The 27,219-nt window shown below is 40.7% G+C and overlaps 2 protein-coding genes across 6 annotated transcripts in view; both read left to right on the top strand.

Moving 5' to 3' along the window:
• The window catches only part of KIAA1429 (KIAA1429 ortholog), a 73,887-nt gene extending 65,688 nt beyond the window's left edge, over positions 1-8,199 (top strand). For all 5 annotated transcript variants that reach the window (XM_021089096.1, XM_021089098.1, XM_021089097.1 and 2 more), the window contains 6 exons: positions 16-176; positions 1,994-2,090; positions 4,325-4,491; positions 5,213-5,544; positions 6,561-6,704; positions 7,851-8,199. In XM_021089096.1, the coding sequence (XP_020944755.1) occupies positions 16-176; positions 1,994-2,090; positions 4,325-4,491; positions 5,213-5,544; positions 6,561-6,704; positions 7,851-8,005 (1,056 nt within the window). In that variant the 3' untranslated portion in view covers positions 8,006-8,199. The remainder of the gene's footprint in view (positions 1-15; positions 177-1,993; positions 2,091-4,324; positions 4,492-5,212; positions 5,545-6,560; positions 6,705-7,850) is intronic.
• The window catches only part of RAD54B (RAD54 homolog B (S. cerevisiae)), a 119,927-nt gene continuing 114,078 nt past the window's right edge, over positions 21,371-27,219 (top strand). The window contains 1 exon segment of the mRNA XM_021089101.1: positions 21,371-21,481. The gene's annotated coding sequence lies outside the window, so the exon portion shown is untranslated.

The raw sequence follows: 27,219 nt of genomic DNA on the forward strand, positions 1-27,219 counted from the left end.
TTTGTTTGTATCTAGGAGCATTCAAAAGATGATGACAATCTGGACTCTTTGTTGGACAATGTGGTTGGACTTAAGCAGATGCTGGAGTCATCAGGTGATCCTTTACCTCTTGGTGACCAGGATATAGAACCAGTACTTTCAGCTCCAGAATCTCTCCAGAATCTGTTTAACAATAGGTAAAACAAGCAATGTTTTGTGTTCACGTAGATACTGTGTATTTAATGGCTGGGATCTAGAGAGAACTAGCAAATTATTTTTTCTGTAAGGGCCAAAGAGTAAAAAATCTAGGCATCGCAGGCCACATTCAATCCCTGTTCCATATATCTCTATAGCTTTTTGCTTTCTTTTTTAAAAAAATGCTTTAAAAATGTACAAACTGGGAGCTCCTGCTTTGGCACAATGGAGTCAGCAGCATCTTGGGAGCATTGGGATGCGGGTTCAGTCCCTGACCCAGCATGGTGGGTTAAGGATCCGGCATTGCCACAGCTGTGGCTTAGTTCGAGGCTGTGGCTCAGATCGGATTCCCGGCCCGGGATTTCCATGTGCCGCGGGGCAGCCAAGTAAATAAATAAAATTTAAAAATGTGCAAACGATTCCTAGCTCATAGGCTGTACAAAAACAGGCTGACAAAATGAGGGTAGTAGTTTACTGATTGCTGGTCTGGAGGATATGCCTCTTGATCTTTGGAGCACTATCCTTTTAGAGCATGAGTATTTAATGTGATGCAATTATTCTCTAAATTTAGAGAAATTCCACATTGCTGCTATGTAATAAACTTGGCTTTTTGGAAATAAAGGTAGGGCTCTTTTATTTTATTGAAAGATGAAGATTTTTTACAAACAGGGTTAGTTTCCAAGTTACTGTTTTTTTATGTGTTTTTTTGTTTTGCTTTTTTTAGGGCCACACCTGTGGCATATGGAGGTTCCCAGGCTAGGAGTCCACTTGGATCTTCAGCTGCCAGCCTGCACCACAGCCACAGCAACATCAGATCTGAGCCTCGTCTGCAACCTACACCACAACTCATAGCAATGCCAGATCCTTAACCCACTGATTGAAGCCAGGGATTGAACCAATGTCCTTATGGATACTAGTCAGGTTTGTTCACCACTGAGCCATGGTGGGAACTCCTAGAGGGTAATTTTTTTTTTTTTTTTTTTTTTTTTTTTGTCTTTTTGCCATTTCTTGGGCCACTCCTGCAGCATATGGAGGTTCCCAGGCTAGGGGTCTAATCGGAGCTGGAGCTGCCAGCCTATGCCAGAGCCACAGCAACGTGGGATCCGAGCCATGTCTGCGACCTACACCACAGCTCACGGCAATGCCGGATCATTAACCCACTGAGCAAGGGCAGGGATTGAACCCGAAACCTCATGGTTCCTAGTTGGATTTGTTAACCACTGCACCACGACAGGAACTCCAAGGGTAATGTTTTTAATTTTACTATTCACAAGTTTTACTTAGAAGTTAAGCCAAAATATTTGGTTTTGGAATTCCACTATTTTTTTCTTTTTCAGCCACCCCTGCAGGATATGGAAGTTCCTTGGCCAGAGATTGAATCTGAGCCAGAGCTGTGACCTACACCACAGCTGCAGCAATACTGGATATTTAACCTGCTACGCTGGGCCAGAGATTGAACCAGTGCCTCCAGGGAGACAAGCTGAATCAATAACCAAAGAGCCACAGTGGGAACTCTTGGAATTCTACTTTTTTGTGTGTGTGTCTTTTTAGGGCTGCACCCATGGCATATGGAAGTTCCCAGGCTAGGGGTTGAATCAGAGCTGCAGCTGCTGTCCTATGCCATAGCCACAGCAACACCAGATCTGAGCTGAGTCTGCAGCCTACACCACAGCTCATGGCAATGCCAGATCCTTAATCCACCAAGCGAGGCCAGGGATCAAACTCGAGTCCTCATGGATACTAGTCAGGTTTGTATCCACTGCACCACAGCAGGAACTCCTGGAATTCTACTTTTTAACAAATACTTTTCCTGTTCTAGAACTGCATATGTGCTAGCTGATGTCATGGATGATCAATTGAAATCTATGTGGTTCACTCCATTTCAGGCTGAAGAGATTGATACAGATCTGGATTTGGTATAAGTAACTTTATTACTAAATATTTATAAAAAAAGTTATTGGGTTTTTGTTTGTTTGTTTTTGTGTTATTAGTACTAAAATAGATTACATATTAACATGGCTGTTAAAAGTCTGTCTCAGAACCAGAACTGTATTACTTTTATGTCATTTGCTTGCCTAATGGTATTTAGGACTCCCAGCTTTTTATGCTGCTTATTTTGCCACTTTCTAGTTAGTGATCTGTGTATTTGAGAGCAAGGGGAAAATTACATTTTTGTGTAAGTACTCGAAAGCACTTTGGTTTCTTAAATTTGTAGGTTATAGAATAGTATCCCACAAAATTATTAATTCCTGTATTTGGGTACAAGGAGAGGACTGGGTTGTGGTATTTACTCTTAATTTGGGGAAATGTAAAAAATATATTTGTTAAAGTAATATAGTAGGAATGGAAATTGACATTTTTTAACGTAATACTGAGTAGATAAAAGTATGAAGACTTTAGTGCATTTTTTTTTTTTTTGCTTCTCTGAGATGTATTAAGATGATTTTAGTCACATCCTATTTTACCTTGTATTGTTTTTACAACATTAAATTTATTTATAAATCAAGGGGAAGAGTACTCCAGAAGAGGAATATAGTTGAAGAAAGAAATAAGTATTTCCTGGTCCAAAAAAACTAGTATTCATCATGTGCAATAAAACTAAAGAATGATTTGCTGCACATTTAAGGTGTATTTGATGTATTGAGGATTCCTTTTCCTTCTTTAAAATACACATGCAATTGAATAAAAATTGCATTAAACAATTTTTTTAATTCAGATTGTTCAGGGAGTTCCCGTTGTGGCGCAGTGGTTAACGAATCCAACTAGGAACCATGAGGTTGCGGGTTCGGTCCCTGCCCTTGCTCAGTGGGTTAACGATCCGGCGTTGCCGTGAGCTGTGGTGTAGGTTGCAGACGCGGCTCGGATCCCACGTTGCTGTGGCTCTGGCATAGGCCTGTGACTACAGCTCCGATTAGACCCCTAGCCTGGAAACTTCCATATGCCGCGGGAGTGGCCCAAGAAATAGCAAAAGACAAAAACAAACAAACAAAAAAAAAAAAAAAAAATTCAGATTGTTCAGTGATTCTTTAGAACTGTGTTGTTCAGCAGAACTTTATGTAGTGCGAGGAATGTTCTATAATCTGTCCAGTATAGTAGCCGCTAGCCTCATGTGACTGTTGAGTAATGAGATGTTGCTAGTATGACTTAGGAGCTGAATTTTATTTTGATTTAATTTTAATTCAGATTTAAATAGGCATATGTAGTTAGTGGCTACCATATTTGGTATCACAGGTCAAAAATATTTTTGTCACTAGTTGTTCTTTTTATGGTTATGTTGAATCACAACTGTATTGCCATGATGGTTTTGACCTTAAGTTATTTAAAGAAATTTTCAGTCTTTTAGGTTTAATAAATTTGAATAAAACCTAAGTAAACATAATTTTTATTTCTCTGAAAGTTAGGTTGGAACCTCTTTAAAGTCATAGAACTTAGAGATCTGTGGCACATAATCTTTTTTTTTTTTTTTTTTTTTCTGGGCCACTCCGACGGCATATGGAGGCTCCCAGGCTAGGGGTCAAATTGGAACTGTAGCCACTAGCCTACACCACAGTCACAGCAATGCCAGATCTGAGCCACATCTGCGACCTACACCACAGCTTATGGCAACTCTGGATCCTTAACCCGTTGAGCAAGGCCAGGGATTGAACCCGAGGCTAGGGATCGAACCTGCGTCCTCATGGATATTAGATTCATTTCCTCTGAGCCATGACAGGAACTCCGACATAATCCTTTTATAACAGATATATTGACTATAGGCTTGTGGAATTATGGTTTTTTCAGATTCATTTCGAAGAATTCTGGAGATACACCACTGTTTATATATAGAAACTCTGAGTTCTTTGTCAGGCCGCAGAGGCCTCCCAGATTAATAGCACTTCTTTGAGGAAGAATGCTACCACCCAAGCCTACCCCACCCCCAAAATAAAAGCAGCTGAATTCCTAAGATTTTGAAAAAACTGCCAGTAATGTTGCTTTTTTTTTAAGATTAGGGAAAGATGAGGCAGGCCTATAATTTATTTGTTATGAGAGTCAAATTTATAGGAAATAAATTTCTGTAATCAAATGTTATATTAATATTTACATTTAAAGTATAATGATACATTAATAGTTATATTTAAGATTTGTTTTTCATTTTGTTTTATGACTGCAGGTAAAGGTTGACTTAATTGAGCTCTCTGAAAAGTGTTGTAGTGATTTTGACTTGCACTCAGAATTAGAGCGCTCATTTTTGTCAGAACCATCATCTCCAGGAAGAACCAAGACTACTAAAGGATTCAAACTTGGGAAACACAAGCACGAGACCTTTATAACTTCAAGGTAGATTTTACTTTACTGAAAATCTTGATTAGGGTCAAGTAAGCTTATTTGTTTTAATATATTTTAAGATAGACACATGACTATTAAAGGAAAAAGAAAGTTGACATAATAATTAAGTCGTGAATATTGTTTTGAAGTTTTTTTTAAAGGTAACTTGTCCTGGACATATCTTGTAAATTTGTTAACATTGTTTTAGTTTCTAAGAGTTTAGAAGCTTTGAAAAAGAGCGAACTGGGTTGTTTTTAAAAATTGTTTTCATATCAGTAAAATGTGAATACCATTCCTTTTTTTTTTTTTTTGTCTTTTTAGGGCTGCACCTGCGGATATGGAAGTTCTCAGGGTAGGGGGCCAATTGGAGCTACAGCTGCTGGCCTACGCCAGAGCCACAGCCACGCCAGATCCAATCCAAGTCTGTGACCTACACCACAGCTCACGACAACACCGGATCCTTAACCCACTGAGTGAAGCCACGGATCCAACCTGCAACCTCATGGTTCCTAGTTGGATTCATTCCCACTGAGCCACAACAGGAACTCCATGAACACCATTCTTAACTAGTTTTATTTTGTTTCCCTGGAAAGTAATAGAGAGAAGTACAAAGTTAGCAAAATTGTGATAAGAAATAATTGAAATGTAGCTTACAATGTTGCAAAGAATGACATATTTTCACTGGCAATGTGTAAAAGAAAAAGTTTTCATGGAGTATTTTTGTTTTTAATAGTGGAAAATCTGAATACATTGAACCTGCCAAACGAGCTCATGTTGTGCCACCACCAAGAGGAAGGGGCCGAGGAGGATTTGGACAGGGTATACGACCTCATGACATTTTTCGTCAAAGAAAACAGAACACAAGCAGACCACCATCCATGCATGTGGATGACTTTGTTGCAGCTGAAAGTAAAGAAGTAGTCCCTCAAGATGGGATACCCCCTCCAAAACGGCCACTCAAAGTATCACAGAAGATTTCTTCTCGTGGTGGATTTTCAGGCAATCGGGGAGGACGGGGTGCTTTTCACAGTCAGAATAGATTTTTTACACCACCTGCTTCAAAAGGTAACTACTGTGTATGTTTTCTAATGCGTTATTCTGATACTGGAATATTAAAATACTGAATAGAAGTGATTTAAATGGAAGCAATCAAATAAAGTATTTTTCTGTTATTATAGTTAAGCTACCTTTAGACCAGTGGTAGGTAGTACTATTTACAGAGTACTTTATTGGATAGAAAAAAACAATTTCTAGTTTAACTTTTGATTAATTGCATATTTAATGATGAGCTTAAAAGAAGTCTTACCTAATTATTTTCCTTTTTGCACTGAGAGTTGTGTTTTTCCTTTCTGAATAATACCCATACATTATTATAACAGTTGTACTTATCAGCAGTTTCCTGAAGATAGTTCTGTGTAGTTCACTATTGACTCTCTTATCTACTTGCTTCCTAATGTTATGTTTAATATTTTAAATTACTTCAAGATTTTAGAAACTGAGTTTCTAACATATAAACTTATAAAAATTACACTTTGTCAGTGGATTGATGACATATTTTCATGATTATGAGGATGAAAGAGAATAGGCATTTACATTAATAGTAAACATATAGTTGTGTTAGGAATTTTTTTTTTTGGCTGCACCCACGGCAGGGGGAGGTTCCTGGGCCAGGGATTGAACATGTGTCACAGTCGGGACCTGCACCACAGCTGCAGCAACGCTGGATCCTTAACCTGCTGTGCCACACAGGAACTTCCAAGAAACTATTTTAAGCATTACGTATAATACTCTCATTAACTCCATGAGGTAAGTTCTTTTAGTGTTACCATGTAATAGAAAACTTGTCGGTCAGCTGACCAGGATGTGTAAATATAGGTGGCAGAACCAGTATTTGAACCCTGGCAGTCTGCTCCAGAGTCTTCTAACTACATGTAATGCTGCCACTCCACCTGTATCCCATTTACAAAATTTCATGATTTCACTTCCATTACTTTTGAAGATTAAGTAAAACCTGTCATAACTTCCTTAATCCAGTTGAAGTTATGAAAAAAGTAGATTTTGATTGCGTTGCCCGTGTTTAGGAAACTACAGTCGTCGGGAGGGAACGCGAGGCTCCAGTTGGAGTGCTCAGAATACTCCTCGAGGAACTTACAATGAAAGTCGTGGCGGCCAGAGCAATTTTAACAGGGGTCCTCTTCCACCATTACGACCACTTAGTTCTACAGGTACATGTTTTTCCTGCTTGATACTGTTCAGAAAGAGGGAGGTGAATCCTCCTTTTCAGATTGTTGAATGTCATGTATTCTCTTTCTGGGAGAGAATAGTTCAGAATGTAGATATATAATTCTAGTCCATTTTATATTTATGAATGAGTATATATCTTCTGTATAAATATTCAAAATTTTAGATTCTAAACTGTATGTATAATCTGAGTGGTTTCATGTTTATGTGCTCTGTTTTTATAGTTCAATAAAGAAAGAAAATCATTTAAGATACCTTCTTGACCAAAGTAAACTGAGATATCTTCATAGAATATATATACAGGTTGACTCTTGAGCAATATGAATTCGAACAGCAAGGATTATCCACTTATATGTGGATTTTATTTATTTATTTATTCATTTATTTATTTATTTATTTTTGTCCTTTTAGGGCCATACCTACAGCATATGAAGGTTCCCAGGCTAGGGGTCAAGTTGGAGTAATAGCCACAAGTTGGAGCAATAGCCACAGCAACTCAGGATCTGAGCCTCAGCTGCGACCTACACCATAGCTCATGGCGATTCTGGGATCCTTTAACCCACTGAGCAAGGCCAGGGATCAAAACCTCATCCTCATGGATACTAGTCAGGTTGTTACCGCTGAGCCACAGTGGAACTCATCCCTGGAAATTTGTAATAGTAGATGTTACAGTACTTCATGGTCCATGGTTGGTTAAAATTGAGGATGTGGAAGAACCTCCAGATATGAGGGCTGACTGTAAATTGTACTTGGATGAACCCTCATGTTGGTCAGGGTTCAACTGTATTACATTTTATTTACAGTATTGTCTTGGGTATGTAAGCATTTTTTTTTCCTCCTCTAAAACATTCCTATATCAAGTTCAGAATTCTTCTGGTCAGACGTACCTTTTGGTTTCAAACGGACCCTTTTTTTAAAAAAAAAAAAAAAACAGCTTTATTTGAGATGTAATTCTTACACTTAGTTTACCCATTTAAACAACTTTAACACATTCACATAACTTGGACGTGAATTTTAAAGCAGCCAAGGGTAATCCCTGTCTCGGTTTGAGCTTGGTGTTATAGATTTGTATTTATATAATGAGAAAGAAAAGGATGTTGCAACTGAAAACTGTATTTTTTCTTTTATAGGTTACCGCCCAAGTCCTCGTGACCGTGCTTCCAGAGGTCGTGGGGGACTTGGACCCTCCTGGGCAAGTGCAAATAGTGGCAGTGGAGGCTCAAGAGGAAAGTTTGTTAGTGGAGGCAGTGGTAGAGGTCGTCATGTACGATCCTTTACACGATAAAAAAATTCTTTTGAGAACTTCTGAGTGTATATGAACATGTCATGAGGACAATAAAAATGAAACAAGACATTGGAGGACCAATTTAGACCTAGCAGTTATCTGGATACATCTGAGAGAATATTTTTATCTGAAGAAAGCAGATTTTGTTTGATACCTAACACAAGATTTCAATAAAAATCCAAACTTTGTATGTATGTTTGTATATATTTTTTTCCCCTTCTTATATGACAATTTAGAAAATTTCTTGGTAGAAAATGAACACTGAATGACTTTTGTTTTAGTGTATTTCTTGCCTGTACCGCAAATGTCCCCAATACTTTCTTAGCTCCTGGTGCCCTTTACTGTTTCAGTTGTTTTTTCACAACACACCTAAGACAAAAGAAATGCCTATTAATTCCATTCATTAAGCAGTTAAGTCCAAACAACTTAATGAAAATTTATGTCCTAACCGCTAGTAATGGTAGCTGTTGCATAACTTCTCAAACGTTGAAATTTGCCTGAACACTGCTGGTATTCCTGTTCCACTGTTTTTTGCAGTGTACTTACCACTGAAAATCTAGTTTTGCAAAGTTAAACTGCCATGGAAAGAACTAGAGTGCTGTCAAATATTGAAATGTAAACTACCTCAAACTAGGATTTTATGTTGTGTCCAACAGATGTGTTCTCCTCAAAAATTTAAAATATCCTATAGCACTCATGTTAATTTACTAGGGGGACCTAGTGCAGTTTTGGGAACCTTTTGACTGTACCAAAAGAAAACATAACATTCTTCTCCTTTACATTAGAAAGAAATACATATGTGCTTTGTGTTTTAGCTTTATACCGACTTATACTATTTTATTATGCAATTTTTTAAAGCCTAAAATGAGGCATATCTTAATACTGTTATTTTGGAAATCAGAAACATCTAATAAAGTCTGTACTTTATATCAGAAATAAAGTTTATACTTTGAGAAAATAGTCATATTTTTCCCAAGAGATATCTTAACACACTGAGCCTATATAATCTGGCATAAAATATAGAGTTCTCTTAAACAACAAAGGAGTGTGTGAGTCTCATTCCATTCCCTTATTATGCTGTTTTGTCAAACTCTTTTTAAGTAGAGACCTAGTTTGTTTGCTAGGAAAACCTGAAGAAAAGCTCAGTTCGAAAGATTCTGAAACTTAAGTGAAAGGTAATAGAAATCAAAAACCCAGGATAACCTAAACCTCTATTAATCCTGAAACTAATAAGATCATCTTCTCTAAAGTTGCGTTTTCATAGTAGATAGAATTTGAAGTTTGTACCTAATGCCTGACACAAATATATGTAAAAACAATTGTTTATATTTCTTAAATCATAACATATGGCTACATAGAGAGATGGTTTTCTTTAAAAATTTTTAGTAAAGAGTTTCTGTTGTGGCTCAGTGGAAACGAATCTGACTAGCATCCATGAGGATGCAGGTTTGATCCCTGGCCTTGCTCAGTGGGTTAAGGATCTGGCGTTGCTGTGGGCTATGGTGTGAATCGCAGATGCAGCTTGAGATCCTGCATTGCTGTGGCTGTGGTGTAGGCCAGCAGCTGCCGCTCTGTTTCCACCAGGAACCTCCATATGCCACAGGTGCGGCCCTAAAAAGACCAAAAAACAAACAAAAAAAATGTTCATTGGCGTATAGTTGCTTGGTACTGTTGTGTTTCAGGTACAGAGCAGTATGAATCAGTTATACATACATGTACATTCATTTCTTTTTCAGATTCTTTTCCCATATAAATTATTACAGAATATTGAGTAGGGTTTCCTGCTATACAGTAGGTCCTTGTCTTATCTATTTTATATATAGCGGTCTGTATATGTAAATCTCCAACTCCTAATTTATCCCCTCACCCCAACATTTATCCTTTGGTAACCATAAGTTTGTTTTCAAAATCTAAGTCTGTTTCTGTTTTGTAAATAAGATCATTGTTTCATTTTTAATTAGATTCCACATATAAATGATATCATATTTGTTTTTTTCTGTCTTCACCTAGAACCATAATCTCTAAGTCTATCCCTATTGCTGCATAGATACATTTCTTGATCTTTTTTTTTTAAGCTTTAGGTTGCATACAAACTCAAATCAGAGCTGTTTCTGCTTGTTAGGTTATTGGCCAGTAATTCAGGCCAGCCATAGTAATAAATTATTAATGTAGAAGCAAATTAATACCAGGTATATGTCATTTAGTCTAGCAAAGGAGGTCTTATCCTAACTTTACAGATGGAGAAAGTTTAGGAGCTTTATTCAAAAGCAATAGAAATAGGACTTAAAACCAGGTTGGCTAACTCCTAATTCTTTATCTCTCCTTTCCATTTGGAGGGCTAAGAAGCTACTTTTTAGGTTGTAAGGTAATAGAGAGGAAGTGGAGTTCCAAAGACCTAGCACTGTTTTATCCATTTCAGCAGTGAGCCGATATGTGCTGGAGGATAGTACATACAGATCATACACATTTAGGTCTATATGTAAGACCACATACCCTCAAAAGTAAATAACAGTTTTATGAATATTCTGGTAGACTAGGTATGTGTTGTTTGCAAACATTTGTTTTACATAAGAGATTTCAGGAAAATATTTGGTGTTTAGAAATTAATGAAATATGCACCTCTTCATAAACGTCACAGAAGCCCTCACCAAAACTGAGAAGGCCTAGTATACGGTCAATAAACTATACAAAGAACAAATGCATAACGGCTAGTAAAAATAAACTGTAAGGCCATTCAGCTAGGCTCCTTAGTAATGACCAAAGAACCAAGACAGGAAAAGGCCTTTGGAACTGTGAGTTTAACAAAGACAGTTTCTTTTTAAAAATGGCTGGGTGGGGTGGGGGTGGGGGGAGTTCCTGTCGTGGTTCAGTGGTTAAGGAATCTGACTAGGAACCATGAGGTGGGTTCCATCCCTGGCCTCTGTGGGTTAAGGATCCGGCATTGCCGTGAGCTGTGGTGCGGGCTGCAAGCATTGCTCGGATCCCACATTGCTGTGGCTCTGGTGTAGGCCGGTGGCTACAGCTCTGGTTGGACCCCTAGCCTGGGAACCTCCATATGCCACAGGAGTGGCCCTAGAAAAGACAAAAAAAAAATAAAATTAATTAAAAAGTAAAATATGGCTGGGGGTTTAGGACGACTTGTAAAAGGGCGTGTGGTGTTTGCAAGGGCCCTGTCTGACTGCCGAGCTCCCTCCTCACCCAACCTCCCTCCCCAGGCCTGGGGCCTCTTTGGGTTAAGGCTAGAGTCCCACCCATGCCTGCAACCTCAGTTCTTAAAGTGGAGGTAGCTGCAGAAAGGCCACCAGGGACCCAGACGCAGGCCAAGCCAGGGTGGCTGGGCACCTGCTTGAAGAACTGCCTCATGGCTCCAGAGGGAGATAGTGGGACACGAAGTCTTCCTCGAAGGTGATTGGCTCCTCCTGCAAAACAGAGAGAGGAGGTTGAGAGAAGCGGAGTGAGAGCATCAGTTCCTGACCTCAGTTCACCTGCTGATTTGTCTAATTCTCACCAGCTGACGTGGCTGTTATCAGCGATGGCACTCTACTCTTCAAATGAGGAAGCTATTCAAGAGAGGAAAGGACATCTCTCAAAGTCACAGCACTGGCAGGAGGCAGGGATTTCAAACCCCACCTCCGCCCCTTTCCTCTTAGCCATAGTCATATCCCAAGAGCAAGTTAGGGGATGTTCCCTTTGATGGGATTAATTCCAAACCTTACCTTTTAGGAGAGGAAACTTTACTTTATACCGCACTTTGTGCAGAAGGAGCCCTACTACACTCAACAGCCCAACAGCTCTGGGGACGCTGGGGATGGGTGTGGTGGCTGGGCGGTTTTCTCCTCCCCCGCCCCTCCCCCCAAAGACACCAGCTGTGGGACGCAATTTGAAAACCATTCACAGAGAACTCTTAACCAATAACAAATTATAATTTATAATTATTTATATTAAAAAGTAGAGACAATCAAAAAGAAAAATGCAGAATACTTTTGGGAACAAAAAACATTCTTTTTTTTTTTTTTTGGTCTTTTTGTCTTTTTAGGGCTGCATCTGCAGCATATGGAGGTTCCCAGGCTGGGCGTCAAATTGGAGCTGTAGCCACTAGCCTATGGCAAAGCCACAGCAAGTTAGGATCCAAGCCGCACCGGTGACCTACACCACAGCTCACGGCAACGCCGGATCCTTAACCCACTGAGAGAGGCCAGGGATGAACCTGAGTCCTCATGGATGCTAGTTGGGTTTGCTAACCACTGAGCCATAACGAACTCCCAAAATATTCTATTTACTGTATAATACAAGGAGTCGATAGAATATTTGTATTTGTTTTGTAAGAATAAGAAAAGAATGCTCTGGGAGTTCCCTGGTGGCCCAGCAGGTTAAGAAAGTAGCATTGTCACTGCTGTGGCTCAGGTCGTTTCTGCGATGCAGTTTCGATCCCTGGCTTGGGACTTTCACATGCTGTGAGTTCAGCCAAAAAGAGGAAAAATGCTCTGGAATATTGCTTCATTTTAAAAAGCAATGTTGCTGGAGTTCCTGTCTTGGCACAGCAGAAATAATCAGACTAGGAACCATGAGGTTGCAGATTCAATCCCTGGCCTCACTCAGTGGGTTAAGGATCCGGCGTTGCGGTGAGCTGTGGTGTAGGTTGCAGACGTGGCTTGGATCTGGCTTTGCTTTGGCTGTGGTGTAGGCCGGCAGCTGTAGCTATGATTCGACCCCTAGCCTGGGAACCTCCATATGCTGCGGGTGCAGCCCTAAAAGGACAAAAGACAAAAATAAAAACAAAAAATAAAAACAATGTTGCTGGCAATAATCTGGCTGTGTGAAGCAGTGCCAGTTCCAGTTTAGCTTTATTGCTTAGCATTAAAAAAAAAAAAAATCGCAAAAATACAGAGATTGAAAATGCAGGAAAGAGAGTATGTCTTCTAGGTTATCTACTGTGTTCCATACCCTAGTATAGACTTGGGAACATATGGATGAACAAGATGCATTTTTTGCCCTCAGGAAACTCTCAATCTGGGAGTTCTGGCTGTGGTGCAGTGGGTTAAGAATCCAACTGCAGAGGCTCAGGTCGCTGTGGAGGCTCAGGTTGGAACCCCAGCCTGGTCCCGTGAGAAGGCTGTGACATCACTGCTGCTGCCTCGTATGTTGCAGCTATGGCTCAGGTTCAGTCCCTGCTCTGAGGACCTCCCTATGCCACAGGTGCAGCTATGAAAGGAAGGAAGGAAAGAAGGGAGGGAAGGAAGAAGGGAGGAAGGAAGAAAGAAACTAATAATAGAGAAAATAATCGTGTAAACAACTTTTTTTTAAAGTAAACTTAACAGGGAGTGTATGGAGATGGAACAACTTGGAGTTCTTGAATCATCCAATTTGTACATTTCAAATTGATGTTTTTGTAGAGTTTTTAAAATAAGTGTATTTTTTAAATAGCCAATAAGAGGGATAAAAAAGACTTGACATTACAATATTTGTTGTTATTACCATAAATAACATTTTTGGAATTATTTTTGTGTAAAGACTAGTTAAGATGGAAAAATTATTTTAAAAATTTACATGTGATTTTTATTTTTGAATTTTCAAAGGATAGATTGGGAAGTAATGAGCAAAATCTTGTAAATGTCCTGTAAATTCAGGAGTTAGAGAAAAGGATACAAAATCAAGTACTAGCTGTGGCCTTGAAAGTCAAAGAAATGACAGAAGAGGACCAGGTGAAGGATACACAGTGAAAACTGGGGAAGAGTTGGCAGTTGACCCTTTGGCCTCGATACCAGGGAGAAAACTGGGAGAGCTGGAGGAGGTGGCCCAGGAGAGTGTCTGCCCTGTTAAACTACTCTTCAGCTTTAGCTGATTGCTTGGAAAACTGATGGATCCAATGCTGATGCATCTTCTAAAAAATTTTTTTTAATATTTTGTTTTAAAATCAAAAAATTTTTGGAGTTAATGAATCCGAATAGGAACCATGAAGTTGCGGGTTCGATCCTTGGCCTTGCTCAGTGGGTTAGGGATCCAGCGTTGCGTGAGCTATGGTGTAGTTCACAGACAGCTTGGATCCTGCGTTGCTGTGGCTCTAGCGTAGGCCAGAGGCTAGAGCTCCGAATTGACCTCTAGCCTGGGAATCTCCATATGCCACAGGAGTGGCCCTAGAAAATGCAAAAAGACAAAAAATAAATAAATAAATAATTAAAAAATTAAATTAAATTAAAAAAATTTTATTTCTAGTTAACACAAAATTGGAGTTCCCATTGTGGCTCAGCAGTGATGGAGCTGACTAGTATCCATGAGGACACAGGTTCGATCCCTGGCATTGCTCAGTGGGCTAAGGATCCAGTGTTGCCAGGAGCTGTGGTGTAGGTCGCAGATGTGGCTTGGATCCCATGTTGCTGTGGCTGTAGCGTAGGTTTGTGGCTACAGCTCAGATTTGACCCCTTAGCCTGTGAACTTCCACATGCCTCAGTGCAGCCCTAAAAAGCCAAACAAACAAACAAATAAAACCCACAAAATTTACCATCTTAACCATTTATAAATGTACAGTTCAGTAGTTTCAAGTATATTCATGTTATTGTGCACCAGAACTTTTTCATCTTGCACATCTGAGACTCTGTACTTATTAAACAACAGCTTCCCAGTCCCTTCTTCCTCCAGTCCCTGGCACCCACCATTCTACTTTCTCTGAATTTGACTATGTAACGCATATAAGTTGCATTTATCCTTTTGTCAGTGGCTTATTTTATTTAGCATGATGTCCTCAAGGTTCATCCACTCTGGTACATATGTCAAAATTTTCTTCCATGTAAGGCTGAATAACATTCCATTGTATGTATATACGGCATTTTATTCAGTCATCTGTCTACTTTTTTGGCTATTATGAGTAATGCTGCTATGGGTATATATGGGTATACAAATATCTGCTCAAGACCCTGCTTTGAATTATTTTGTGTATATACACAGAAGTAGGACTGCTGGATCATATGGTAGTTTTCTCTCTCTCTTTTTGCTTTTTTTAGGGCCTACAGCATATGAATGTTCCCAGGCTAGGGGTCGAATCATAGGTACAGCTGCCTGCCTACACCATAGCCACAGCAACATGGGATCTGAGCCACATGTGCGACCTACACCATAGCTCACAGCAACAATGGATCCCCCACTCACTGAGCGAGGCCAGGGATTGAGCCCAAAGCCTTGTGGATACTAGTCAGATTTGTTTCTGCTGTGCCACAGTGGGAACTCCTTGGTAGTTCTTTTTATAAAAAAAGTTTTTTAGGAATAGCCATACTGTTTTCTGAAGTGTCTGCACAATTTTGCATTTTCACCAACAAGGGTTCTGATTTTGCCACATCCTTATCAACATTTGTCATTTTCTTTTTCTTTGTTTATTTATTTTAATAGCAGCCATATTAGTGGATGTGCTTCTCAGTATTTTTTTTTTTTTTTTTTTTTTTTGGCTGAGCCTGTGGCATGCAGAAATTCCTGGGCCAGGATCAAACCCATGCCATAGCGGTGACAAACCAAATTCTTAACCTCTAGGCCACCAGGGAACTCCTGGACTCTTAAGGAGAAGCTGAAGATCTGAATCATTAATGTGTACTCAATTTTCAAGTTTGGCAATTGAAATTAAATAATTATAGTAATAATTTTAATGTATGAGCTAAAAAAGTGGGAAGGTGGGTTCAGGCCTGAAGATAGGATCTTTTTTTTTTTTTTTTTTTTTTTTTTACAGCAGCACCTGTGGCATTTGAAAGTTCCTGGGCTAGGGGTGGAATCAGACCCACAGCTGCAGCTCTATGCCATAGCCACATCTGTGATGTACGCCACACCTTGTGACAACATGGTATCCTTAACCCAGTGAATGAGGCCAGGGATTGAACCTGCATCCTCACAGACACTGTATCATGTTTTTAACATGCTTAATGTGCCACAACAGGAACTCCCACTTTTTTTTGTTTTGTTTTGTTTTTCTAGGGCCACACCTGTGGCATATGGAGGGTCCCAGGCTAGGGGTCTAATTGGAGCTATAGCTGCAGGCCTATACCACAGCCACAGCAACTCGGGATCTGAGCCACGTCTGCGATGTACACCACAGCTCAAGGCAAGGCTGGATCCTTAGCCCACTGGGTGAGGCCAGGGATTGAACCCGCAACCTCATGGTTCCTAGTTGGATTCATTTCCACTGCGCCACGATGGGAACTCCTAATATCTGATCTTGAATCTCTGCTTGCCACACTAGGTTTGGAGATTAAAATATGTTTTTCTGGAGTTCCCACTGTGGCTCAGTGGAAACGAATCCAACTATTATCCATGAGGACACGGTTCAGTCCCTGGCCCTGCTCAGTGGGTTAAGGATCTGGATGTGGCACAGGCTGGCAGCTGCAGCTCCAATTTGACCCCTAGCCTGGGAACTTCCATTTTCCGCACTGTGGCCCTAAAAATTAAATTAAATTAGATTAAATTAAATTAAATTTTTTTTTTTGCCATACCCACAGCATGTGGAAGTTCCTGGATCAGGGATCAAACATGTATCACATTTGCACAATACCATATCTTTTTTTTTTTTTCCCCCGCACCTTTTCTAGGGCCGCTCCCACGGCATATGGACGTTCCCAGACTAGGAGTCTAATCGGAGCTGTAGCCGCCAGCCACAGCCACAGCCACAGCAACCTCAGATCCAAGCCGCGTCTGCGACCTATACCACAGGTCACGGCAACGCCGGATCCTTAACCCACTGAGCACAGCCAGGGATTAAACCCACAACCTCATGGTACCTAATTGGATTCGTTAACCACTGAGCCACAATGGGAACTCCACACAATACCAGATCTTTAACCTACTGCACCACAAAGGAACTTCCTATACTTTTTTTTTTTTTTGTCTTTTTTCCTTCTTTTTTTTTTAGGGCCACACCTGCAGCATATGGAGGTCCCTAGGCTAAGGGTCTAATTGGAGCTGTAGCTGCTGGCCTACACCAGAGTCACAGTATCACCAGATCTGAGCAGGATCTGCAACCTACACCACGGCTCATGGCAATACCAGATCCTTAACCCACTGAGTGAGGCCAGGGATTGAACCAGCAGCCTCATGGTTCCTAGTTGGATTAGTTTCTGCTGTGCCACGATGGGAACTCCCAGGAACTTCCCATACTTGATTTTTTTAAAAAAATGTAGCACAATGTTTTGGTTTTTTTTGTTTGTTTGTTTCTTTTTGCAGAGGCATGTAGCAGCTTGACGTGGGATCTCAGGCCCCAGACCAGAGATTGAACCTAGGCTGCAGTAGTGAAAATGCTGAGTTCTAACCACTAGACCACCAATGAACTCCCACCAATAATGCTTTAAATGTTGTTCCAGCCTCTACTGCCTGGAAAAAAAGTACACCAAATATGACATACTTATTTATTTATTTATTTTGGTCTTTTTTAGAGTCACTCCCATGGCATATGTAAGTTCCCAGACTAGGGGTTGAATTTGATCTGCAGCTGCCAGCCTACACCACAGCCACAGCAATGCAGGATCCGAACCGAATCTGCGACCTACATACTTACTGTTAAATTATTTCTGAAGTCATTGAAATTAGTGCCTGCTAGGAGTTCCCGCTATAGCACAGTGGAAATGAATCCAACCAGTATCCATGAGGACATGGGTTTGATCCCTGGCCTCGCTCAGTGGGTCGGGAATCTGGCATGGCCATGAGCTGTGGTTTAGGTTGCAGACGCAGCTCGTGTTGCTGGTGCTATGGTGTAGGCCGGCAACTGTAGCTCCAGTTCAACCCCTAGCCTGGGAACTTCTAAATGCCCTGGGTGCAGTTCTAAAAAGGAAAAATAAATAAATAAATAAATTAGTGCCTGCTTACGAAATATGTGTAAGTTATGGACATAGAATTATACCAATTTGTAGTTGTCCCAATTCCGATGTGTTTTTTAAGGAGATTTTTAGTTTAGGGACACTATTTTATAATGGTCTTATGGACATAGTTGTAAATGGAGATAGTCCACTTTCTGTCTGAGAAGTGCCGCGGTTGGGAGTTCCTGCTGTGGCACAGCAGAAACGAGTCTGACTAGGAACCATGAGGATGCAGGTTTGATCCCTGGCCTCAGCTCAGCGGGTTAAGGATCCGGTGTTGCTGTGAGCTATGGTGTAGGTGGAAGACATGGCTTGGATCCCAAATTGCTGTGGCTGTGGTGTAGGCCAGCAGCTGCAGCTCCGATTCCACCCCTAGCCTGGGAACTTCCGTATGTGGCAGTTGGGGCCCTAAAAATGAAACAAAAGAAAAAGAAAAAGAAATGCATATTGATGCTTAAATAAACCTAAAGAAATGAAGGTGGGGCCTAGCGATGTGTGCTTTAACAAGCCCTGCAAATGATTCTGCTGAAGTTTGATGAACCACAAGTTTTGTGTATCAGTGGTTTTCAAATATAGGAATTATCTATGGATGTCACTAAAAATGTAGGTTCCAGGAGTTCCTCTTGTGGCTTTTTGGGTTAAGAACCAGATTGGTATGTGGCTTAGGTAACAGGTGAGGCTTGGGTCTGGCATTGCTGTGGCTGTGATGTAGGCTGGTAGCTGCAGCTCTGATTCAACCCATAGCCTGGGAACCTCCATATGCCTTGGGTGCAGCTCTGAAAAGAAACACACACACACACAAAATAGGTTCCAGGGGCCTACAAATCTATTTTTAAAAAGCTTTCCAGGAGTTACCACTGTGGAATAGTCAGTTAAGAATCCAACTGCAGCAGCTTGGGTCCTTGTGGGGGTTCAATCCCCCACCCAGCACAGTGGGTTAAAGGATCCCATGTTGCTGCAGCTGTGATGCAGCTGGTGGCTTAGCTCAGATTCAATTCCTAGCCCACGAACTTCCATATGCCATGAGTGCGGCATATGGAAGAAATAAAATAAATAAAATAAAATATAGTAAAGCAAAATAAAATAAAGTAAAATACAAAGCTTCTCAGGAGATTCTCTTGATCAGCCAGGTTTGGATTCCATTAAATCCTAGATGAAAAGTAATGTCCTGAGCTAAGACAGTGAAATGGAAATGGAGGGATCAAACAGAGAAGATATTTCTCAGACACTGTAGTCCTCTAGAATTATATTAGGCCATGATGGCATAAAATTATACAAAGCAGTTACTGATTTGAAAATACTTTCTGCTGTGGTGCAACAGATTCCGTGGCATCTTGGGAGTGCTAGGACATAGGTTCCCTCGCTGGTCCAGTACAGTGGCAGCTTAGGCACATCCAGCATAGCTGCAGCTTAGTTGAAATTTCGTCTTGGATCTGATCCTTGGCCTGGAAGCTCTGTATGCTGTGGGGTGGCCAAAAAGAAAAAAAAGAACATATAGTGGGAAAGGGCAGGTGCTTGAGCAGAATGAGGGAAAAGCATGTCACTAAAGCAGAGTTGAAGCAGCACAAGACACCTGAGGTTTTGCGATGGTAAGCAGTAACACATGCCCCAAATGATTACTAAAGATGAAGTTTAAAAGACGCCTAGATTTGCAGTTTGAAAAATTTTATAACTTTTGTGATGGCAATTTCATTGGCGTGTGAACTTGGGAGAAGATAAGCAGAATCCCTAATGCTATTTGTAGCATGACTGAGAAGTGAGAAAATATATAGATTCAATTTGTGGGGAACTTGAGAGGAGATTGCTAAAAGCTATGTGGGCCAATGCCCTCCTCTTGCCAACAGTTTTACAAATTGCCTTTGGTTTTGTGGTCCTAGACTGTATCTGCATAATCTAGTTGTGCATTTTGTGTGAACACATTTTTTTATTTTGTTTTTGGGGTTATTTTTGGCCACACCTGGGGCATGCAGAAGTTCCCAGACCAAGAATGATTCCCAGCCATAGCTGTAACCAGAGCCACAGCAGTGACAAGACTGGATTCTTAACCTGTTGAACCATGAGGGAACTCTGCTAACACACATTTAACTACAGACTCTTTGGAAATTCCATTTCTGATCATTGTTTTCTAAGTTCTTAAATCTGCTTCTTTCTTAGCTTCTTTCATATCTAAATATCTAAGATGTTCTTAATTATGCTGCATTGTCTCATGCTGCGTAAGTATCCTCCAAGTGTAATTTTTTTTTTTTTTTGTCTTTTTTTAAGGGCCACACACCTGGCATCTGGAGGTTCCCAGGCTAGGGGTCAAATAGGAGCTGTAGCTGCAGTCCTATGCCACAGCAACGCGGGATCCAAGCCACGTCTGCGACCTACACCACAGCTCACGGCAACTCCAGATCCTTAACCCACTGAGTGAGGCCGGGGATTGCACCTACGTCCTCGTGGATACAAGTCGCCTTTGCTAAGCACTGAGTCATGATGGGAACTCCTGGACTATTTTTAAAACGTGTTTGCTTATTTTGGCTAGGTACCTTAAAGAAATATATTAACAGTTCTGGAGATTTAATGCATAGCATAGTGATTATAGTCAACAAAATTATGATATATAAACTGTATTAAATACTTCAAAGTTGCTAAGAGACTAGATCTTAAATGTTCGCACCACACACACAATAATAACTATATGATGTGGCAGAGGTGTTAGCTAAAGCTGTAGTGGTCATCACAAGGTAATACATGTATCATACACTTAAATTTACATAATGTTACATGTCAATTGTATCTCAATAATAAAAGTGAACATAAGCAGGCTATTAAAAATATATTAACAAAGTTGCTGAAATCATCTCATCCCTAAAATGAGATATAGGGTAAAAATCTATTATATTTGTATACTATTTTTCTTTTTTTTTTTTTTTTTTTAAAGTTTTATTTATTTATTTATTTATTTTTTTGTCTTTTTTTTGTTGTTGTTGTTGTTGTTGTTGTTGTTGTTGCTATTTCTTGGGCCGCTCCCGCGGCATATGGAGGTTCCCAGGCTAGGGGTTGAATCGGAGCTGTAGCCACCGGCCTACACCAGAGCCACAGCAACGCGGGATCCAAGCCGCGTCTGCAACCTACACCACAGCTCACGGCAACGCCGGATCGTTAACCCACTGAGCAAGGGCAGGGACCGAACCCGCAACCTCATGGTTCCTAGTCGGATTCGTTAACCACTGCGCCACGACGGGAACTCCTGTATACTATTTTTCAAAGCAAATATTGCCATACAGACCATCAAACTGCATGAACATATTCGTATAGATATTCTCAGATTTAAGAAGTATATCTCTCTGCTCTAGGGTGTGGTCTGCACCCTCAGCATCTACATCACGCCTGACAGTAGGCACCAAATAAATATTTTCCGAATCCAGCCGTAAACCTGAAGCACCCTTGGAGAAACACAAAGGCACTTGCGCGGTGCTGCGATGAGGTCGTCCAATCAGAGTTGAGCTGGATGAGACGCTGCGGCCGGAAAGTAGTGCGCACGCGCAGTGGGCTCGTTTGCAATTGGCTGCGCTGAGGCGGGAGCTTTGAGATCCTCTGGAGTTGAGGGGATCGCTGTGAACTCCGGTTTCTCCTACCTGGCAGCGCCGCTTCCTCTGGACCCTCGCTGGTGCGTTCCCGGAGGGGAAGGCTTGTGGGGGACAAAGAGAGGAAAGGCGGCGTAGTAGCCTTAGACGGAGGAGGGAAGGCGGCGGAGTGGTTGAGGCCGCCTCCTGCGGGTTTGGGAGCGCGGTCTCAAGTATGAGAGAAGCACTCGCTGCGGGCCCGGCGGTGGCTGGTGGTGGAGGGCGGGCGGTGGGGGTGCGTTCGTGGTGGGGAGGCCTCCGGGAGAGGCGACTCTGAGTAGAGGTGCCTCCGCCTCTGCTCGGCGGTCCTCCAGCCCTGTTCCTGTGGCGCTTGGGTTTCTATCCCCCAGGATTAATCCTGCGTTAATTAACTCGTGAAAGATTTTTGTAGGCCTGTGTAGCGGGGCCCCAAAGTCGAAGGAGCGGCTTAAGCCACGAAGTGAAAAAACTACTACCTAGTGTAGTTGGAAGGCGAAAAGCGGAAACAGCAGGGGAGATCTGCTGCAGGCTCTTGGCTGTTTTATTTACATCCTTCCTAGAGGTTTGATGGTTGCACCCCATCCCTCCCTTCAGAGTCAAACCGAATCCGTAGATTCTGGTCATAATCCTCTTTGACGAACTTCATCCTCCACTAGCCCCCTCACAGCACCTTCATTATCTCCACCCTCCTAGGGCCTTATGTATTAATTGTTATAGATAGTAATATTACAGAGAACATTGAGTGCTTACTCTGTGTTGAACTTGGTTCTTAGTACTTTAAGTATTTCATTTAATCCTTCCAATGGTCTTGGGTAATTATTACACCCCCTGTTAGAGATGAGGAAAGGGAGACACAAAGAGGTTATGTAAACTCTGCAAGATCACTTGTTAGCAAGTGTCAGTCCAGATTTATATTCAGGCATTTGCCTCCAAAACTGTGTTCTTAATTATTACACAGTACACTGTATTAAATTGCCAAGTAATGTAGGCCTTCTGATGTGTTGTCAGCCTCAGTTTGCCATTTTATTTGGGAAGAGAGAAGCAGGTGGGTGTTATGTAGCAAAAGTGAGAGCATTCACAGCAGGGCTGCCAAGTGGGCTTTATTTTTAGGGCCTGGGAGAAGGGCTAATTTAAGAATAAGGATCCACATATTTAGGGGGAAATATATTAATTTTTGTAGTTTACTTTGAAATGCCTCAACAAGTTGGATGGCTTGATGGTTATATGTAAATGGCAGAGCTAGAAATCAAGCCAAGGTAGGCTGGCTCCAGAGTCTATTTTTTTTTTTTTTTTTTGTCTTTTTGCTATTTCTTGGGCCGCTCCCGCGGCATATGGAGGTTCCCAGGCTAGGGGTCTAATCGGAGCTGTAGCCACCAGCCTATGCCAGAGCCACAGCAACGCAGGATCCGAGCCGAGTCTGCAACCTACACCACAGCTCACGGCAACGCCGGATCGTTAACCCACTGAGCAAGGGCAGGGATCGAACCCGCAACCTCATGGTTCCTAGTCGAATTCGTTAACCACTGCCGAATTCGTTAACCACTGCGCCACGACAGGAACTCCCGATTTTTTTTCTTAACCACCACTCTGTCTGCTTCTCACATGCTTGCATACTCAAATTCATTATTATTTTCTTTAGTTTACAGGATAGATAGAAAGGTTGGGAAATTAGACATCACGTGTTAGGTGTAGAAAAGCTTAGGAGTTCTTTTGTGGTGCAGCAGTTAAGGATCCAATATTGTCACTGCTGCAGCACCCCTGCCCCCCAAAAAAGATAGCCTTCTGGCCAGAGAGGGAGTGGATGGACTGGGAATTTGGGGTTAGTAGATGCAAATTATTACTTTTTTTTTTTTTTTTTTGGCCCTGCCTGCAACTTATGAAAGTTCCTGGGCCAGGGATCCAACTCTTACCGAAGTAACCACCCAAGCTGCTACAGTGACAACACCAGATCCTCAATCTGCTGAGCCACAAGAGAACTCCCAAACTTTTATATTTGGAATGGGTAAACAATAAGGTTCTACTATATAGCATAGGGAACTATATCCAATCTCCTGGGATAGACCATGACGGAAAATAAGAATAAAAATAAATTTAATAGAGAATGTATATATATGTATGATTGAGTCACTTTGCTGTATAGCAGAAATTGGCACAACATTGTAAATCAATTATACTTTAATTAAAAAAGAAAAAAAAAAGGAAAAGTTTAAGGGTTTAAGGTGGTGATTCTTAGAATTTAGTATTGGGTTGCTGCTGTGGCTCGGTTTTGATCCCTGACCTGGGAACTTCCACATGCTTTGGGTGTGGCCAAAAAGAAAAAAAAGAATTTAGTGTTGAAAGAAGTTTTAGCATCTAGTCTGTTCTTTTTATTTTGCAAGTGAAAAAGTTGATATCTAGAGAGTTTAATAGCTTGCCCAAAGTTTCTGTGACTATTTATTTTTCTAGTGTTCCTCTTAGAAAGGTATCCCTTAGAATTTTCGCAGTACTGCAGAGTGGTCTGACTAAATGCAGTGAATGGAACCTATTCATTTCATGAGATTTATTTTTATTAATGATATCTAGAATTTGTTACATTAAGTAGGCTTATCATTATTGTGTTATTTCAGTTGAGCTGTAGTTATCTAAAAGTCTTGAGTTTTTCATCTAAATGTCCCATTGTTCTATTTCATTTGATTAACTGGGTCTAAATTCAGGGCCTAACATTTGCCTGTTTTTAAATCATCTTGTAGCAGTTATCTTTTGTCAGTTTCAAGTTTATGTTAATTGCATATCTAGAAACATATACTATTCTGCTGAATAAAAAGGAAGTGAGTTTTTAAAATAATTCAATGAATTATGTTATATTATATTATATTATTATGGCCATAATCACAACCTTATTTTAGAGCATTTCCATCCCAAACCCCCATTCCACCCTTCTCTCCCCTTCATATGTCCCCTTTGGTAACCACAAGTTTTTCGAAGTCTGTCAGTCTGTTTCTTTCTTTCTTTTTTTTTTTTTTTTTTTTTTTTTTCCAGGGCTGCACCTGCTGCTTTGCGGAAGTTCCTAGGAAGTTCCCAGAGATTGAATCGGAGCTGTAGCTGCCAGCCTACACCACATCCACAGCAATGCCAGATCTGAGCCTCGTCTGCGACCTGCACCACAGCTCATGGCAATGCTGGATCCTTAACCCACTGAGCAAGGCTGGGGATCAAACCTGCATCCTCATGGATGTTAGTTAGATTCGTTTTCACTGAGCCACGACAGGAACTCCAGTATGATAATTTCTAAGTCCATCCATGCTGCTGCAAATGCCATTATTTCGTTCTTTTTTTTATGGCTGAGTAATATTCCATTATATATATGTACTACATCTTCTTTATCCATTCCTCTGTCCATGGACATTTAGGTTACTTTCATGTTTCGGCTATTGTATGTGGTGCTGCAATGAACATTGGGGTACATTTATCTTTTTTGAGTCATGGTTTTCTCCAGATGTCCAGGAGTGGGATTGCTGAATCATTTAGTAATTCTATTTTTAGTTTTCTGAGGAACCTCCATATTGTTTTCCATAGTGGTTGCATCAGTTTAGATTCCTACCAACAGTGTAAGAAGGTGCCCTTTTCTTTGAACCCTGTCCAGCATTTATTTTTTGTATCCTTTTTGATGATGGCCATTCTGGCTGGTGTGAGTTAGTATACCTCATAGTGGTTTTGATTTGCATTTCTCTAATCATGAGTGATGTAGAACATCTTTTCATGTGTTTTTGGCCATCTGTATGTTCCTTTGGAGAAATGTGTATTTAGATCAGCCCATTTTTTGATGGGGTTATTTGGACTTTTTTTATATTGAGCTGCAGGAGGTGTTTGTATATTTTGGAGATTATCCCTTGTCAATCACGTCATTTGCAAATATTTTCTCCCATTCTGTGGGTTGCTTATGGTTTTCTTTGCTCTGCAAAAACTTTTAAGTTTAATTAGGTCTCATGTCTCATTTGTTTATTTTTATTTTATTGTCATCACTCTAGGGGGTGGATCTGAGATATCGCTGGTTTTTGTCAGAGGGTGTTCAGCCTATGCTTTCCTCTGAGAGTTTTGTAATATCTGGTCTTACGTTTAGATCTTTAATCCATTTTGAGTTTATTTTTGTATGCGGTATTAGAATGTTCTAATTCCATTCTTTTACCTGTAGCTGCCAAAAAGGAAGTGAGGTTAAAGAGGTTATTTTGGCATGACTTGTTTGGAAAGAATCTGCATTGACAATTGCTATTGGTAAATACTACTTCTAAAGTAACATATAATCATGAGCCATCTGTTTAACAATTTGATGTAAGATTATGCTAATAGAGATCTATTTTGCACTTTATTGATCTTAAACAAGTAGACTGCCAAGTAATTCTCTAGCAAAAATGGATTTACTCAGGATCAGCAAAGAATTGCAATTCAGGGTCTCCAACAATGGTGAGCCACATGCATATCCTGCACAAGGAGAGAAGACCTCTTTTGTAGAGAGAGGAAAAGAAAATTAAAAGGGCTGTGGTAAATGAAGAGTCTGCAGGGAGAATCCAGAGTTTGAAGTATCATGGCTTTTATTGGCTGAGTTCTTGCCGGGGAAGAGGAGCTCTGTTATCTCATAAGGCATGAGAGCTCCCTCTTCTGGCCTCCTGACTCTACGATAATTAAATTTCTATTGATTAATTTTTATATTTTCCCCTTTTGCTTAAGATATTTTTCTGAAAGCATCACTTATCAAGAGTCAGTCAGGTTTTTTGGTTTCAGTGGCTCAGTGTCCAGATGGACCTTTCCTGAGTATCCCTTGTTGGAGAGGAAAATGCACAGGTTGGAAAACTATTGGGGTCACATGGGAGTAACAAGAGTAGGAGGAAGAACTCTCAGACACTTTTAATTTAAAGTCCGTATGTTATCAAAATCCTAGACATTGAAGATCACCTGTAGTGTTACATCATCATGAAAGGGACAGCAGATAAACTTCCAACAGGCCTGGTCTGGTTATCTTTGGAAAGCTGTCTCATCAGATGTCATCTGCTTCAGTTCTTGGAAATCTTTACTTTTGGGTCACCAGATGATGTGTAGGTCCAGTCAGTGTTTGGTGCTTTCTTTCGATGCATCACTTGAATCCAGAAGTTGACCCCTCGGGGTTGGGTTGCATACGCATTGGTTAGTAGTACCTGCTAGGGGATTTGACTTCGAGGTTGGAGAGAGTTGTTCTGGAGGTGTCTTTTCCAATAGATGAAATCTCCAGGTTGCGAGGTATGATGCTTAAAGTTTTCATCTTAGAGTGCACTGTGAAAAAATTGCTTTACCAAAACATAGTTATTTTTATAGAAGCAATTTGGCATTTGCAATATTGGACTGTCTATCCTATTATATTGTATTATATTGTGGGTTAAAAGAGCTAAGTGCATTGTGACTATCTCAAAGGGTGAGAATTTATGAGTTTCAAAAAGGGTGGATCTGAAGATTTAGAAGGACCAGTGGCAGTGCTTTTGGCCAAGGTATTTGAAGGGCCTCTGCAAATTTTGTCAGTTGAGGTTTAATAATGCCATTAGTATTTTTGATTAAACCAGAGCATTGGTGTTAAGCACACTGAAAGTGCTGTAAAACTGGCCAAAAAAATCAGACTAATTGAAGTGCCTGACCAGGAAAATTGGTTCCATAAACTTTTTTTTTTTTTTACTTTTTTGGCCACCCTGCGGCATGTGTAGTTTCCAGGCCAGGGATCAGAGCTGAGCCACAGTTGTGAGCTATACCACACTGAGGCAACACTAACCCACTACGCACTTAACCCACTGCGCCACCCTAG

This window comes from Sus scrofa, chromosome 4 (genome assembly GCF_000003025.6).
Source record: "Sus scrofa isolate TJ Tabasco breed Duroc chromosome 4, Sscrofa11.1, whole genome shotgun sequence".
NCBI lineage: Eukaryota > Metazoa > Chordata > Mammalia > Artiodactyla > Suidae > Sus > Sus scrofa.